General features: G+C 45.0%; 1 protein-coding gene across 1 annotated transcript in view; it reads right to left on the bottom strand.

The window, feature by feature from the left end:
• MINDY4 (MINDY lysine 48 deubiquitinase 4) overlaps positions 1-16,682 on the bottom strand; it is a gene marked incomplete at its 3' end in the record, with an annotated part of 99,061 nt that extends 82,379 nt beyond the window's left edge. The window contains exons 1-4 of the mRNA XM_084229899.1: positions 16,534-16,682; positions 9,026-9,145; positions 5,448-5,683; positions 1,807-2,053 (exon numbers count right to left, since the gene is read on the bottom strand). Of these exons, the coding sequence (XP_084086025.1) occupies positions 1,807-2,053; positions 5,448-5,683; positions 9,026-9,145; positions 16,534-16,596 (666 nt within the window). The 5' untranslated portion in view covers positions 16,597-16,682. The remainder of the gene's footprint in view (positions 1-1,806; positions 2,054-5,447; positions 5,684-9,025; positions 9,146-16,533) is intronic.
• Between the last annotated feature and the right edge of the window lie 960 nt (positions 16,683-17,642).

Genomic DNA, 17,642 nt, shown 5'->3' with positions numbered 1-17,642 from the left:
TGATTAACTGATTAAATGGAAACTCACGTTGATAGCAACCTCTGGTCAGGCAGTGGAGAGGGAGGAAACAAAAATAGACTCGCTGGACTTCTCCTGGGTTTAATTTCTGGACCTTTCAGTATTTCCAGAAAATAATCCAAAGCCAAATGGTAAAACCTATGCTAGAATATGAACAGCTAATTCTGTTGTTCTCCCCTAGTGGAAATTACTAGGTACTATAAACCTCCTGCAAAAGCCAGCCACCCAGGGCATCCCCTGAGGAAAACATTAGTCACCATTTCCAGAGACTCAATCTTGCAGCCAAGGGCAGGAAACCCTGCCTTTTATTCATCCCTCATAAGGGCAGAGTTGCTCTAATAGTAAAAATGATGAAATCCTTAGCAGACCTTGCTCATTTCTCTTGAGCAACCAATAAGTATGACCAATGTACTCAAAGACCTACTAAATACCTTCCAGAAAACTTGAGAAAATACTAGAACAACCCATCCTTCAATGTCCTGAATCTTGAATCACAGGATTCAAACAACCACACCTCCTGAAACAGTTACTGAAAGGAGAATTTTCAGCTGTCTCTTGGCCGTACAGCAGATCCACATCATCTTCCTCACTCCTCACTTATGAGGGGGCTCTCAGCTGCACACACTTGATTAGTATGCTAAGGTCAGACAGAAACCTCGCATTCATGTACCATTTCTCAAAGTGTGATCCCAGTCGTGCCCTCCGGAACCACCAGGCAAGTCTCTAGCACCAGGCCAACACAGGGCCACACGCCCCGCTCTATATGCATACGGAGGAGTCCCTGTTCTCTGGGAGCTTAGACCCACACTCAGGATGGCAGGCAGGGTTCATGTCTCCCACCACTCCAACCCATCCATTGGAAGAAACTACCTAGGATGACCAGGAGGTTCTGACGTCACATCCGGGCTTGACAGGAGAAAGAGCACTGAGATCAATGCGCAGTATCTGCCACAGGCATGGTGGCATCAGGGGTACTAGCCCAAAAGCCACATACATGCCCTCCTGTGGCTAACCTATTCCTACCTCCACATATGAAGAAATGTTTTACGTTCTATCCCACTTCCCACAGCTTTTTCTCAGGCATAAACATTCTCCTACCTTTCCTTTTCCCCTAAACTCTTCACCTTCCCAGTTCCTTTCTTCTGGGCATCGTCCAGCTTATAAATCAAGAGGTCAAGGAGTGGCCTGAACCACCCAGAGGAGAGCAGACCCTCATGTCCCTTGATCCGGACACCAAGACTGCGTGACCACTTCAGAGCTCTGACACCCCAGTCCTCAAAGGAGCTTTTGACACCTGGTCTTACAGATGAGATCACAGCCAAGGGAAAAAGACCTTGATGAAAAATCTCAGGAGACGTAGGTAGAGATAGGGAGATGGTCACTTCCTTCTGTCCCAATTCCAAAACAATTGGGAGAGCAGTGCTAGCGTCTCCAGCCCAGTCCATGGCTAAACATGCAGCACATGAGAGTGGAGGTGGCCGAGCATGGACACAGATGATCTGCGTCTGGTTTGTTCAGGCTCCTGAACTTGATGGATACTACACTTTGAGTTTTGTGTTTGAATTGCCTCTGTTTTTCTGGTTGTTTTTGTTGTTATTTTACAAACTCCTTTTACATTCATTCTCTCATTTGATTTAGTCTCCCCACCTAATGGGACCCTAACACAATCCCTCCTTAAGGAACACTAAACAACATTAAATTTTTAGAATGCTTTTCTAAAAGAAAAACAAATGAAACTATAATTTCTCCTTTTCTACTCATTAGAAACAGCAAGAGCAATAACCTCACCTGTGGGGAGCTGGCAATGGGCCCGGCCATCATGCCGCGGACAATCAGGCCAGACTTGGGCCTGATCTTCTCTCCCATCTTCTTCGTGTCTAAGGAGAGCTCGGATGACTGAGGCTTGTCCATCTTCTCCCATGCAGGGGCCAAGGGGGGACTTTCACCCAGGACACTCTGCATGGGCTTACTTTTTTGGAGGGGTCTTTTAGATGATACGAAATTACCAAGTACATCCCCATCATGATTGTCAGGTCTGCAAAGAAGGATATTTCCATTACAACAGTCTTCAAATGAAGTTACTAAAAATGGTACTAAATTCCACAGTCAAAATCACTCATGGCAAGCTCATTCAAAATCCACAGTAATAGCTAATTACCCGGTGCTTTACAATTAAAAGCAAGGAAGAGAAAATATTTTCACATCAGGGCAGGTCTGGCCTCCAAAACAAGACCAGGGAACAAGATACAAAATCAAAGTTGAGGACCCATGACAGGATCCTTCAACTTCTCAATAGAAATAACAACCTTGCTTCTTTGAAACCCAAGTAATAAAGGAAACCTGTAGCCTTCAATACAGTCATGAGATGTGTGGATTTCAGCCTTTCTGCACTCCGCAGAGAGTAGTAGGTAAACTTGGCATTCCCCACTGCTAAGGTTCAGTAGAGTGAGGCATGCCAGTGGCTTCACTTCTTGGATTGCTTGGCACTAAACAAAAGAAAAAGAGTAAGAGAAAGATAGGGTGTGTGTGTGTGTGTGTGTGTGTGTGTGTGTGTGTGTGAGAGAGAGAGAGAGAGAGAGAGAGAGAGAGAGAGAAAGAGAACACTAGTGGGTGAGAGACAGAAAGAGCAAGAAAGGAATGAAAAAGAACAAGACAAGGAAAAACCAGAGACAGAGCAAGAGACCCAGGTAAAGCGGAATCTTACCCGTGATCACTCAGATAACCTCTCTGACACAGGTGGGGTTACTTCCTATCATTGACCTCTGGCATTGACACCTACTCTGTGCCAAGCTGCTTACCAAACACTGGGTCCCACATGAGAGAAGTGGTTACATGGGCTATGATGGAGGCATATCAAGTAGAGGAAAGGCCTGGAATCAGCCTGGGGAAACCTAGAAGGGCTTCTAGAGAAGGCAGCAGCTGCACCTGAAAGAAAGGGTAGGCAGGAGGTGACCAGGGGGAGGCCCCAGGCACCAACACACAGATCTGCAAAAGCAGGATCTGCCCAGGTGAGTAACGCATTTTGCAAGTTATCATAAGGAATTTGGACTTAATTTTGAAAACTCCAGGGAGTGTCTTAAGACCTTTCAGCAAGGGAGCAACATGGCCAGAATTGTTTTGCAGAAAGTCTACACAACTTGGGTCAAGGGTGGGTTCCAGGAAAGGATCACTAGAGGCCTCAAGACTAGAGAAGAGGCCCTGGGAGTTAGCCAGGGAAAGACAGGGTGACCTGAGTCCATTGCCACTGGGACAGAGAAAATGGGGAATCTATCATCATTAAGCACTCAAACATGAAAGAAAAAAAGATAGACAAGCAGTCCAAGTTAATACCCAAGTTTGTAGAGCAACTGGATAGGATGCAGAAGTTTCAGTTATAGCAGTTCTGTGTCTTTTATTGTTTCAGAATATTAATTTACCTGTCAGGCAATAAGTGTCTTTGAAGGAGGGACCACCTTTTTCATATAACCACATCTTTTTTTTTTTTAAAAGATTTATTTATTTATTTACACAAGAACCGGGGTAGTACTGGCCAGATTTGTGGGAGAGTGAGAAGATTCACCAGAGACAGAGCAGGCAAACTGACTGTTCTGTCTGCCTGCCAGGCCCCGATCAAACCAGCGCTGTAGAGGCTGGGGACAGCTTCACAGCGCTGCACTCAACTGCCTGCACCACCAGGGGAGGCCCTAACCCTCATCTTTTATAGCTTTTGTTTTGAGTGAATATGTTCTACTGGTCCCCATCTTTTGGCAACTTGACACCCAGACGTTAAGCTTTGGCTGCCCTCAGGAAAGGAAATGCTGGTAGAAAATACCCATTCCCAGGAAGTTAGGTTCGTTATTGGTGACTACATGCAGCATATTAAGGTTTTAATTTAACATAAATGTCTTCCAACTAATAGAAGTTCAATCAAGAATACCTATCCATTTTCTTTTTCAAGTTCTAAAAGACCTTATTTTTCACATTTTTCCATCTCTACTGTGTTTCACTGCCTTTTAGAATTATATAATGCTGTTTTCTAAGAACACTCAAGCAAAGCAATCCCTTAAATCTTACAAATCAGGGATTTTAAAATAAACATTTTTAGGGTCTCCCTGGTGGTGCAAGGGGTTGAGATGCAACCTATGGAGCTCACCACAGCCACTGCAGCACGAGTTCGATCCCCAGCCAGGGAGATACCCACATGGCGCAGCAGACCTCTCCTCGCTCGCCCGCTGCTCCCCTCAGCAGTGTACCTGTTCTGTTCCCCACTCTGTCTCTGGTGAATCCTCTCACCCCAAACACCTCTGGCCTGAAACCCCATTCTTGTATGCATAAATAAATAAATCCTTAAAAAAATAAATAATAAAATAAATAAAATAAACATTTTTAATCATATTTATCCTCCATCTCATGGCCTCTAGGGGAAAACACAGGGCCTCACACCAGAGGTTTTGAAAGCACAGTTGGGAGGTTGAATCATGGCCCCCAGAGATGTCCAGTCCTGATCCCTGAACCTATAAACACTTACATGGCAAATAGGACTTTTACAGATATGATTAAGTTAAAGATTTTGAGATGAAGAGATTATCCTGGATTATTATCTGGGTGGGGAGGGGGAAGCAGAATCACAGGGTCCTTGTGAGAGAGGAAGGAAGACCAGAGTCGGTAGTAGTAGATATGACACAGAAGTAGATGTTGTAGTGATATGCTCTGAAGATGGATAAAGCAGCCACAAGCCAAGTAATATAGGCAGATTCTAGAAGTAAAAAAAAGAAAGAAAACAGATTCTCCCCTCAAAGTCTCTAAAAGGAACCAGCTCTACTGACACCTTTCATTAGCCCAGTGAAACTGCTATTGGACTTCTGATCTCTAGAACTGTAAGACAACAAATTTGTGTTGTTTAGGACACCATGATGGTTAATTTTTATCTGTCAGCTAGGTTAGGCTGTGGTCCCAGTTGTCAGATAAAACATCAGAGTAGATGTTGCCACAAGCTATTTTCTGGATGTGATTAACATCTAAAATCAGCTGACCGTAAAAAATAAAGGCGATTACCCTAGTTAATATGAGTGGGCCTCCTGCAAACAAATGAAGGCCTAAAGAGCAAAACCTAAGGTTTCCCAGAGAAGTTTCTGCCTCAAGACTAACATAGAAATTCTACCCGAGCTTCCAGGATGCTTGTCTTCCCTACAGAATTCAGACTTGCCAGCCCCAACAATTGCATGAGCCAATTCCTTAAAATTACAAATATTTATATGTATACATATACTTATATACACTTACATATGTACATACACACACACACACATACATATACATATAAAATTTTCTATTGGCCCCCATTGATTTTGTTTTCCTGGAAAATTTTGACTGTTATAGCTACTAAGTTTATAGTAATTAATTACAGCAGCAATAGGAAATTAATCCACAGTGTAAATAAGAAGAGATACCTGGATTTGCTTGTTTCTGACAATGATGCTCTCCATCCTGCATCTTCATTTGCAAGGTCATATATATTTACCAGTGTGGTCTCTGAGCACCTCAATGGCAATTTGTTATTTTTCTTTGGAATTGATAGTGCAGGGATTGTTGTTTCTTGAGTGAAATTATTAGCAGTATTTTCAAAGTGATCCAGAAAATATCTGGTAATAAGTTCAAGGTTTGTTTTCAGAGGATTTTCCTTTGCCTATCATTGGGAGGAAAAAAAATCATTAATTGTGTGTACAGCTTGAGGAAATGAGAAAGATGGCTATTCCAAACTTTGATAAAGTTTATCAATTTCTCATTCATTCATACATTCTTTCAGGAAATGTTCATTAACTGCCTATTATACATCAGATCCTGTTAGGTAGCAACAAAGAGAGGAAGTTAAAATCTCTACCCTAAAAGAATTAGCACATCGGTCAGTTCAATGAACAATTGTAATAAAGTGTGATAGCAATAGAGAATTACCCAAGCAAATTTCCTCTTGACTTATTGTCCTAGGAATAACTTTATAAAATATGTACCTTTTCATTAAAAAAATTCAACCTTTAGAGATTGTTACTCCACATTTAACATTGAACACTAGGGATTACAGAGACAGCATAGCAGAAAGTTATTGCAAAGAGCATAGAGTGGCAGTCAGGGTTGACTCAGTTTACCCTAAGCTTTTTGAGAAGATAGAGATAAAATGAAATTCTTCGTTAGTAGACTCTGGACGAAAATTATACTAGTATTTCTCATCCTTACTGCACCAAATATTACTTTTGGAGACTTTTTTTTTAAACACAGGAGACCCGGCCAACTGACTCTTACAAAGTCAGAATCACAAGGATTAGAGTCCTTATTTCTTTTTAAAATTCCCCTAAGTCATTGTGTTGGGCAGACACAGTGATTTAAACAGCAAGCTTACCTCAGAGATCAGGCCATGTCCTGAGGCAGTTCCCACCCCACTTGCACAGGAACACCCAGGTCAGACCAGGGGCATTTGGTGAGATTGCAAACAGATTGCGAAGGCACCTCACAGAGAACATGGCACAGAGCGAACCCCTGGGCATGCCAGTCCTTCCCCTTCCTATTCCTTAATATAAGCAGCAAAACTTGGCCCAAGACACAGAGCCAAACGTGTTAGCACCAAATTCAACAGATTTATCCAGCAATTAAAATAATGGAGTTGTTTTTTGTTTGTTTTGTTTTTTTTTTAGCATAGGACCCCAAAAATATACTTTGCCTAAGTCTAAACTTAGAAGAACTACATGTGGGGGAAAGATGTTATATAATTTATATCAGTTATTGTGTTTATTTCAATATAAGAAAGATTCAGATTGCTGGATTACCTGAATTACCTTGTGGCTTTTCATATCACTTTGCTCATAATAGACCAGGCTTTATGTGAATCTACACACAATTTTTCAAGACCTCAGTTTTACACATATGCATTTCTGTCTATCGTATACTTAATGAGGAAAAACAAGTCACTGGAATTAACATGAAATTGCAGGGTTTTTCCAGAATCATGTGAGGTTTATGATGAGTGATAATCAAAATTATTATATAGTTGATAGATTAATAAATATGCTTTTTATAAAATATAATCTCCAATTCATTATATAACAGCATAAATCAAATAATCAGGGCATTTATCAAGATCTAATGAAAATATCTTAAATATTTTAAGATAATAGTTACCTTTGGGAAACTATCTTATGGTAAAGAAATAAAAATAACTTGAATGGCAAAGATATTTCTGTGCAATTCTATAAAGCTGCATTTACATAAAAATCCTACCATACGAGAATGGTTAACTAAAGTTTTCTGGTTAACTGTCTCTCTGATGTGCAGTCCATTCTCGTGTTAAAATGCAGCAAATTGTGGGGTGCTGACTATCAACTGCCTGGGACAATGGTCTTCTTTCCACAGGACTTCAGCGGAGTGCATGCAGACATGGAGGGGTGCAAGTGTCTCGAGGACCAAAGGATGACAACAGGATCTACTTGACGTCCTCACTGAGCTTCTGACTGAACTTCACCCGGCTGCCATTACCCTTTTCTCCTCAAAGAGGAGTACAAAAACTTCTGGCAACTTGAGTGTTCCTGTAGGTTGATGCAGTTGGCTGAGATTTATAAGCTTATCTGAAATTCTATCTTTCATTTACTTTATTAAGAGAAATCTGGCCTAAATTCCTCCCTAAGCTATAATGTACACAAAAGCGGTTTTCAAGCTGTTTTGAGGTTCCTCCTGGAGTTGCAGAAACATCCTAGCCCTGGAGGGCTAGGTAGCGTCTCACCCCATACACCAGTCTGCTAAGATTTCACCTGAGAATAATGTTATGATTTAAATATGCATGACTACCATTGCTAGGAGAGGATTGGGAAGATTTGGTTCTAGCCTCATCCTTGTTTGGTAACTGTGGAACCTTAAACAAGCCACTTTTCCCTGGCTACTGTCCCTGTACTGGGGACCCCATTCTACCAGCAGTGTAAAAGCTGCTTAGCTAGCCCCTGAGGGGCTGCCCCAGAAGTCAAGAGGGAGGACCTCCTCATGTCACTTCGAACAGTCCAGCTTTACTTCTTTTTCGCACACTGGACTTCCACATGAGATAATTATTTTATTGCTTTTTTTAAATGTGATAAATACTGAACTTCATGAACACTAGGTCCTTCCAAACTCTGACATTACGCCCTTCCACAAAGCAACATCTGCCTCAGAGCCCATTCTTAAACTGAATTAGAATATTCTGTCTTCCTAACAATTAAGAGCAATTAAGCCAGAGTGGTAGCTTCATTCATTCACATATTCATTCATTCTTCAGCCAACTATATAACCCCAAAGTACATACTGATTATTTACTACATCATCAGACAACGTGTTAAGTATGAGGATACAACAGTGAACAAAAGAGAAGCAATCTCTGGCCTCTTGCTACGTTCAAGGTTGTAGAGGAGGCAGACACTAATTCAACAAATACACAAATAATCTATCATAAGCATGATAAGCCAACAAAGGAAACTACAGGGAGCCAGGAAAGCTTGTAACAGCAGGTGGGGAGGATCAAGTCTGAGGAAGTTGGGTTCCATTTGCTAGCTCAATCCCAGCACACCTGGGTAGGCTGAAACCAAGCCTGGCTTCTGCCTGAATTATATGTCACAGGAGACTTAAGAATAAGGTATTACTCAGAACTGAAGAAGGAAAATCTTACACAGTAGGGAATGGAAAATTTTAGTATAACTGAATACTATATTCTTAAGTACAGTCTGACTAAAAATAACCTCGTGGAGGAGGAGGGAGCCCAGGGAATAACCGTTAACAGGTTGGGGTTCAAAACGAGCCTCACAGACACTGCGCTTGGGGTGGCCGCGCCAGCAGAGGGTGGAAACCAGACTCACGCTTGGGATTTGTCCAAGCTTGGCTAGGTCTGCTTCTCCCTGACCACAGGTAGGGCAAGCCTCCCGCCACCAGTTGCTAAAGGCCCGACAGGGCCCCTAGCGGGCTCTGACATGGCCAAACTCTGTTCCAGAACTTCACAGCACACCTTCAAAGCCTCTACCTTGTTCTCCTTGTAGAGAAACTCAAGATGCAAAACCTTACGGAGATCGTTTCTGCTGTTTATGCTGAGGTCAGAGCGTGGGCGCTCCTGGTCCATGGTCACACACGTCTTCTTTAAACCCTGAGGGGAGAAATCTGAATCATTATTTACTCTTTTAAATTAAAACCTTCTGTTGCCTGACGCAAAGTATACACAAAAGACTATTGATGCTCATTATGATCAGCCTTATCTTGCCTTCCTCACAAGGTGATTGTGAACCAAAACCTGAACTAGGAATTTGCTTTTACGTAACCTTTATACTTGACGTCATCTTCACGTTTTTATTCTAAGTCTTACAACAACCTGGAGGGGTATGCTAAGGCTGGAGCCATAGGTCCACTTTATTAGATAGGGAAAGTGGACTACAAAGCAACATCTGCCTCAGAGCCCATTCTTAAACTGAATTAGAATATTCTGTCTTCCTAACAATTAAGAGCAATTAAGCCAGAGTGGTAGCTTCATTCATTCACATATTCATTCATTCTTCAGCCAACTATATAACCCCAAAGTACATACTGATTATTTACTACATCATCAGACAACGTGTTAAGTATGAGTAGTCCAATCTGGGGCCACAGAATGTGAAGGTTTAAAAACAAAAGGAAAAACATAAACAAAAGGCCATTATTAATTCCCTCCTTTTCTCAAATGGGGAGCCTGGGCTGATTTGTCCAAGGTAACTGTGGAATTACAGAATGAGATTTCTAACCCTCTCAGACTGTGAGGTCAGCAGGTCGGGACATGGGCCCATAGGAAGCACTTGGTAAACATTTGAGAGTTCCCAGCGAAGCTGCTTTCCATCATCCAGCCTGAAGTCCCAGAAGGCCCAGCTAAGACACACTCTGGCAATGGGAAGTCCTGTTCCCCTAAGAGCTTGACTTCTTCATTTGAAAAACAACCACAGCAGCTGCTCTCTGCCCACCTCTCAGGACTATGGTGATCACCGCGTGGCCGGAGGATGAGGCGATGCCTCACAAACAGCTCAGCCCTGTGCTGATGGAGAGCCGTGCTCCTGATGGATCCCAGACCCCAGTGCTGTACGAGTCTCAACCTCTCTCCTACACTTTGTTTTCAGAATCTTACAGGTTCTCAATGCTGGGAAAACAAGACAATACCTGCTGTCTGCCACGAATTTAAGCAAGAAGAATTTGTGAAAAAAGAGCCTTGAACACAACCTTGAACCAAAGACAATACAAATGAAATCTAAGGAAAAGGAACAGAAAGAAATGGGCGTATATCTTGGGGAAAAGACAGGACATGCCTGGGTGCATTAGAGAATTGATTGGAAGAGAGTTCAAGAGCGAGCACCTATGTTTCATCTAGGCTTCACCATGGCCTTCCCTTCAATCAAAGTAATGTGGGAACTTCTATAATGAGAATTCCTCTCTAATGGATAACTATTTCTGCCAACAGTTCAGACCAGTTAACAAACTCTCTGGGATTATGGTTCACACTTGCATTTGAACATTACTACAGAATTGGATGAGGAATCAGCCAGTCACTGGTCCCATGTGACCCACTTGGTCTTCATTCACTCAACAAAAATTTATTGTGCATCTACTATAAGCCAGGCTGTTCTGGATGGAAGAGATACAAAAGGAATGAGGGCAGGCTCCACCTTCATGGAGCTGCCATTCTGTTGGGGAAGCAACACATAAAGCAGTAAATGGACAGCATGGCAGCTGCTAATAGCCACTACTGTGGAGATAAATAAACAGGAAGAATGGAGACAAAGATGAAGGACACTATTTTAGATAGTTAGTTCTTATCATCCATGTGCTCCATCCTGTCTTCTGGTTTTCACATCTATGAAATGAAAGCCATGAACCACTCATTCATTAGTTCAGCTGCTATAGGCAGAGGAGTAAACACATTAAAGTTCTGGTACACATGAAGTTTATGTTCTAGAAGATCATGTGCTGTGTGAAAAAAATACATAGCAGAGTAGGAAACAGAGAGGGCAAGGAGGAGTTGTGGGGAAGAGCTGCTACTTTATAAAAGATGGTCGGGAAATGCTTCATGATTAGGTGACATTAGAGCACAGACATGAGGAAAGTAAGGGAGCAGGTCATGCAGGCGCTTGAGGAAGAATGTTCTAGGCAAGGCACAGCAAGTACAAAGTTGCAAGGAGACCAGTGCAACTAGAGTCATGTGACCAGGGGAAAGAGACAGGAATGTCACTTTTTATGAAATAAATGAAAGGAGCTACTGGAGAATTTGAAAAGAGGAACATACCGGACTGACATATTTATGAAGGATGACTTGGCTGTTAGGTTGAGAACAGATTATAGGAGGTAGGGCATTAACCAGAAACCAGTTAGGAGGCTATTGAACAACACACATGAAAGAGAAAGGTGGCTTGGACCAAGGTGGTTAGAGCAGACTGGAAAGAAGTGGCTATGGGCCTCCCCGGTGGCGCAGCAGTTGAGCGTTGGGTTGCGAAGCTGCCCGCGGCCTCTGCGGCACCGGTTCGATCCCCGGCTGCTCCCCGGCCACCGGAGGAGGGTCCCACATGGCGCGGAGACCTCTCCTGCCGCCCGCTGCTACACTACAGCAGTGTACTTCAGTCCTTCTGCCTGCTCTGCTCCTCGCTCTGGCTCTGGTAAATTCTCTCACCCTCCCGCGCTTCACTTCTGACTGTACCCAGTGCTTGTATAAACAAAACAAATAAATAAATAAAACATGCCTCTATAAAATAAATAAATAAAAAAGAAGTGGCTACATTCTCTATGTGCTCTGATGATAAAGCCAACAGATTAACTAATGGGCTGGGTGTAGGGCTCAAAAAAGGAAGAAAATAAGGACTGATTCCAAAGGTTTTGGCCCAAGCAAGCAGGAAGATGGTGATGCTACTTATTGAAATGGGGAAAATTGCAGGAAAGGAGATAGAGGAAATCAGGAATTGAGTAGGGATGTGTTATGTTAAGATGCTTATTAGATATCCAAGTGGAAATGTAAAATAGGCAGTTGGAAAGAATGTAAAAAGTTCAGGGAGAGGGCTTGGCTAGAGACAGACATTTGAGAATTATCAGCATATCGAAGGTATTGGAATCCACAAAACTGGCAGAGGCACCTGGAAAATGAATGGAGACGAGAAGAGGGTCAGAGACTGAGACTGAGTCTTTGAGTTCCCCAGCATGCAATGCTCAGGGGAATAAACAGAGCAGCAAAGAACCTCAGTAGTGACAGAAGTAAAAGAGAAAACCCAGGAGGAGGTAGTCTCCAGAAGCCAAGGGGAATAAATTTCCATGAAGAAAGACATAATTAACTGTGTCAAACATAATTGTTAGAACAGAGAATATAAGAACTGAAAATCAGAGGTCCTTGATGAATGTGACAAGTTGTTCCCAAGAATTGGTGAGGACAAAAGCCTAACGAGGATGAATTTGACAAAGGAGGGAAAAGAATTAGAAGCACATGGCACTTTCATGGGGCTTTGCAATAAAAAGGAGAGGAAAAATGGACCAGTAGCTGGAGGGGCTTGGAGGTCCAGGGTTTGGCACTCTGTAGGAACATGTGTATATGTTGGTAAGATAACCCAGTAGAGAAGGCAAACCTATGTGCAAGAGAGATGATGGTAACTGCAATAGTGCACACAGAAGGGGACATCCAGAGGAAGGGTGGGTCTTACTCAAGCACATTAAGAAATCACCATAAGAAAGGAGGGCAGGTAAATGACTAAGGCCCAGTAAGGCTAGGGGGTGTGGTGGGGGAAGCCTGTAGGAGATTTCTCATGGCTGCTTCTATTTGCTCAGTAAAACTAGATGGGAAAGGATTTTTGGTTTTTGTTGTTCGTTTAATTCCTTTTTTTTAGATTTATTTATTTATGCATACAAGAACTGGGGTATAAGCCAGAGTGGGGGAGTGAGATGATTCACCAGAAAGAGTGGGGAGCAGAACAGGCAGATCCACTGAAATACACTGCTGAGGGGAGTGGCAGGAGAGACAGGAGAGGTCTGCTGCACCATGTTGGTTGCTCCGTGGCCAGCTGGGGATCTAACTCACAATTCACACTGTAGTGGCTGGTGATAGCTTGATAGCGCTGTCTTTAACCCCTGCACAACCAGGGAGGCCTGGGAAAGGATCTTTGGGTTTGAAGTGAGAACGAACAGCCAGCTGAGCAGGCATCCCTGGGAGTCACAGGGGTGAGTGGCCATGAATTTGGAGCGGAGCGGTCAACATTTTCCCTGGTCCCACTTAGCTCTCCAGGGCAGGCATGGAATGGGCTGAGTTGACTTAAAAATAAAGGGCATATGGTGAAGGGTGAGAAGGGTGAGGGAGCAGAACATGGTGTTGAGGGTATGATTACTATGAGGTAAGAAGTGAAGAGAGGGCACAGCCAGGTGGCAGGACTGTGATAAGGTGTCAAGAACAGTGGCTGGAGAGGTGAGTCTGAAATCAGTGTATATGCGGCTCCTGTGTGGGGTGAGATGGAAGTGAGGACGGGTGGGGTGCTTGGACCTGAGATCAGGGAAAGGCTGCAATACTGATACTGAGACACAGGGCAAGCTAGGAATTATGCAGTTTTAGGGACAGTGCAGGAGGGGACCTCTGAAGAATTTAGGGAGGCTTCAGAGATAAGGACAACCAAGGGAATGTAACCCATTCCACTAGGAAAAACAAACATCTCAGGACCAAGGACAACATTGTTAAAGCTGGTCCTGGTTTCCTTCAGGTGGTAAAGGGAGGCAGAGATTGGAGAAATGGAGAGTGGTTTAATTTATGGACAACTTAGAAGGGCAGCTGTTTAACTTCAATGCAGGGATGCCCATCCAGAGGACTGGGCCATAAAGATAAAGATGCAACAAATGGGGAAAGAGAAAGCTGTTAGATAAGGAATGTGAAGATCCCCCACTCAGTAGCAAATTAAGTGAGACAACCGAGAACTAACCAATCACAGAGAGACTGGTGGAGCTTTAGAATAATGAGGGAAAGAAGGTATATATTCCCTGAGACACGACTCCACTTTGGCTTCCTTGCCCCTCCCAGGCCCCTGGGAGTCCCACTTTCTGTTCTTTTTCTCCTCAATAAACATTTTCTTTCTCTAAACAAACCTGCCTCTTCTCGCTTGCTTGCCTGAGCGTCTGCGAAGTTCCTGCTGTGGCTTTGTGAGACACAACCCGTGGGGGTCTAGTGGCTGGGGCTCAGCGCTGCCCTGCAGCCTGGGATCTGTTCCTGGCTGACAGACTAGGCCTGACAATTCCATTATCAATACCGACCAGCCTAGAACATGACCATGGGCAAGGGTGTTGCAGTTAGGATGGGGCTGGTCAAGCAGGAGAAGGCCATGAACCTAGAGGCTTGGGGCACCACAGGGTCACCTCAGTGGACCCTGACATCACCAGGAGGCTGCCTTTACTCTCTGTGAGAGGAGATAATGTGGGGTGTGTTCAAGAAGGCCAATGTAACTGGGCTTGATATAGGGGAGAGAGAGGAGGGGACCATGGAAGATGAGGAAGGGAGCCAGGAGCCAGACCTGGCAGGTCCTGGTGAGGCCTTCCCTTGCATTTTATTCTAATTGTAATAGAGGGTTGTGAGGAGGGGAATGACAAGATCTGGCCTGCTCACCCTGGGCAAGTTTCTTCACCTCCTAGTCTCATGAGAGTCTTATGTGAAAAGACTAATTATATTTGCCTTTCAGAGCTATTATGAGTATTTGAGAAAATGAACAGGCAACCAAAAGGTGCCCCCATTGTAAATGAGAACTTTCTTGGCTGTGATTGCTGGTTACTGTCTGGCACCAAGGCCTGTGGGAAGCATGTGGTCTCTGCCCCAGCACTCCTTGACTTTCTGAGTGACCATGGGCGACTCCTTTCTCTTCTCAGGGCATTAATGTGCCCACAAAAAAGCAGGAAGAAGAGACGAGTGAACCAGACAATTGCCAAGGTCTGTCCAGTGCAGGTCTCAGCTCTGTGGACCTGTCTAGTAGGTGAGGCAAGTAGGTACATAAACTACAACATGAGCATCAGTGAACCAGTCACAGACAAGATGAGTCGGTCATTTCAACTGGGGTTCCCTGAAAGACCCCTAGAAGAAAGTGGGACAGGGTGGGCCATGGGTGGGACAGGGGAACGCGAGTGGGAGAAGTTGGGAATGAGATTAGATGGTATATTGGGGTCATTTGTAGGAGCTGCCAGCTGCAGTCCCAGGCCCCTGGATCACATGAGGACTTTGGATATCATTTGTACTCAAGGAAGAAAAGGCGGAGGAAACTCTGAGAGTTTTCCTTGGTAGTGAGACTGTAAAAAGAAATGATGGCAGTGGTCAGCCTCACAGGGTGTGTCATTGTATCCAACAAGCAGCCAGGACTTGGTGACAGAAGGTCAACTACTCATAAAAACTGAGCAGATACAATGAAGCCACATGCATTTTTTAAAAAAAATTTTAAACAAAACCATTGTTAAAAAGCAAACAAAGATGTACTTTAGAAGCAAGGACAGAGATGGGGAAGGAGACAGTGTGCACCACCTACTATGTGCCAGATGCAATGCTTGGGAGCCACCCATACACTGGTCCTATTATTCTGTTTTATAGATAAGGAAACTGAGGAGGTAAGTAACATACCAAGCTCACAATGCCAGCTAGTAGCAGCTATTGGAATCTCTCCATTTGATTCCAAAGCCCTTTCCATTCACCCATTCAAAAAATTGTTTATTTTGTTTCTCTCTGTGTTTTAATCCACAGCTCCTGCTCAACATGACACCATAAGGAAACAAAACACACAGCACCTGGCCAGCCGGCCCCAGTCACTCTGGAAGAGGAACAAAGGATGCCCTCAACATGCTCACGCATAAGGACCCCCTCTGTCACTCTATCCTCGGGGTCCCCCACTGTCAGGGCAGATGAGAGTTAAGTTTTGTCAACTTTTGGGTACTTTGAAAACTCTGCTGAGATAAGACAAGAGAACTTGCATAAAACAAATGCAGTGGCTGAACTTCCACTGCCGAGGAACCTGACTGAAGCATCTGACTGCGAAGCACTTTCTTTCCGGCCTTTTGGGTCCCCTCCGGGGGGTGGGGGTGGGGGCCCGATTCATTCCTAGTGGAATAGAAGTCCTGGGATGGGTTAGTCACGGAGAGGGCCAGCCAGGCCGGGACTGAGGCCTGCTGCTAAGCTGGGAAGAACTCAGCTGTGCTTTAGAAAACTTGGGGAGGGGGCCATACCCGCCCAGCCCCCTCCCCTGCCGCAGCCCCCCAGCTGCAGCGGGAGCCCAGAAGCCCCCGAGGGCTGCGGCCCAGGTCCTGCGGCTCTTCGCGGGAAGTGCTCCCTCACAGAAATGGCTCCTGGGAGATGTAGTTTCCCATCCCGCGAAAGTGGCGCTTTGGTCGGTCATCTCTTGGGCGGGCAGCCGACAGGGGGGAAAGTCTCCCTCCCCGAAGGTGCAGAGGTTGCCGAGGAACCCCCAGATCGCACCTCCCTCTTCTCCAAACTAGAGACCTGCCCAGAGCTGGGGAGGAGGCAAGACGTACCTTTCTGCTGAGGAACTCCCTGACCAGGGAGGCGGCCACCTCCTCCACGAAAAGGCTGTCCATGCTGCCGGCTCTGCCCACGAGACCGCGGCCAGCCGCAGTCCCGGGCCCCTGGATCCGTTGGGGCCAGTATGGCCGCGTTGCCGTGGCGACGGAGTCCTCGGAGCCGGCGAGACTCCTCCCCTTCCCGGGGAGCCTGCGAGCTGGGGAGGCGGGAGGAAAGGGGAGGAGCGTGCTTTAAACTCGCTGCTGAGAACTTGAGCAGCACCCTCGAGGTGGAAGCCCAGGGCACCCGTGGGCTCCGGCCTTGGGTCTCGGCTCTGGCCCTGTCCATCTGGGTGGCCAACACCAGTCACCGCTCCAATCTGGATCTCCATTTCCCGAGATGTGAAATGGAAAGAATCCCTTACACCTTTTCCCAGAAGTCACCTGCAGCGCCACAGCTTTCTGGGTTCACCCAGGTTAACTGCCCATGACTGGCCTGGACAGCCCTTCGCTGGCCTGAACTGTGTGGGGTAAGGTGACCCAGGATTCTGGCCAGTTTGACGCCGAAATTAAAGAAGTCCTTCGGCACCTGCTTTCCCATAATGAGACTGCGGGTTGTTAGCACCAAGAACTTCTCACATAGGATCACATCTCTGTTCCTACAACTTCCAGGCAAGGTTGCTGCTATTGGCCCATTCTTTAAAAGAAGACATTGAGCTTCGGAAAGATTAAGATTTTGCTAAAGATCACACAGATAGAACCAGCAAATGTCGGATTCCAGCTAGCCCAGCATCCCCAAACTCAGTCACTCGGGCACACCTTCACAATTGTTCCCCCTTCTGCACATTACCTATGCAAAGTGAGCCTATACAAAGTACCAAGACCGGGTGGCTTAAATAAGAGACTGAAAGTGGATCTAGGTGTCAACAGTTCGGGCCTTATGAGGCCTCTTTTCTTAACTTGCAGGTGCTACCTTCTTCTCTGTCCTCACATGGTCTTCCCTCTATGTATGTTTGTGCCTTCTCTTCTGATAAAGACACTAAGGGCATTGGTCATATTGCCTTAGCCCACCCCCACCCACTGCCCCCACTATGACTTTTAACTTCATTACCTTTGAATAGCCC

Source organism: Talpa europaea (assembly GCF_964194135.1).
Source record: "Talpa europaea genome assembly, chromosome: 3".
In the NCBI taxonomy this organism is placed as follows: Eukaryota; Metazoa; Chordata; class Mammalia; order Eulipotyphla; family Talpidae; genus Talpa; species Talpa europaea.
This window is presented reverse-complemented; position numbering and strand designations above follow the sequence as displayed.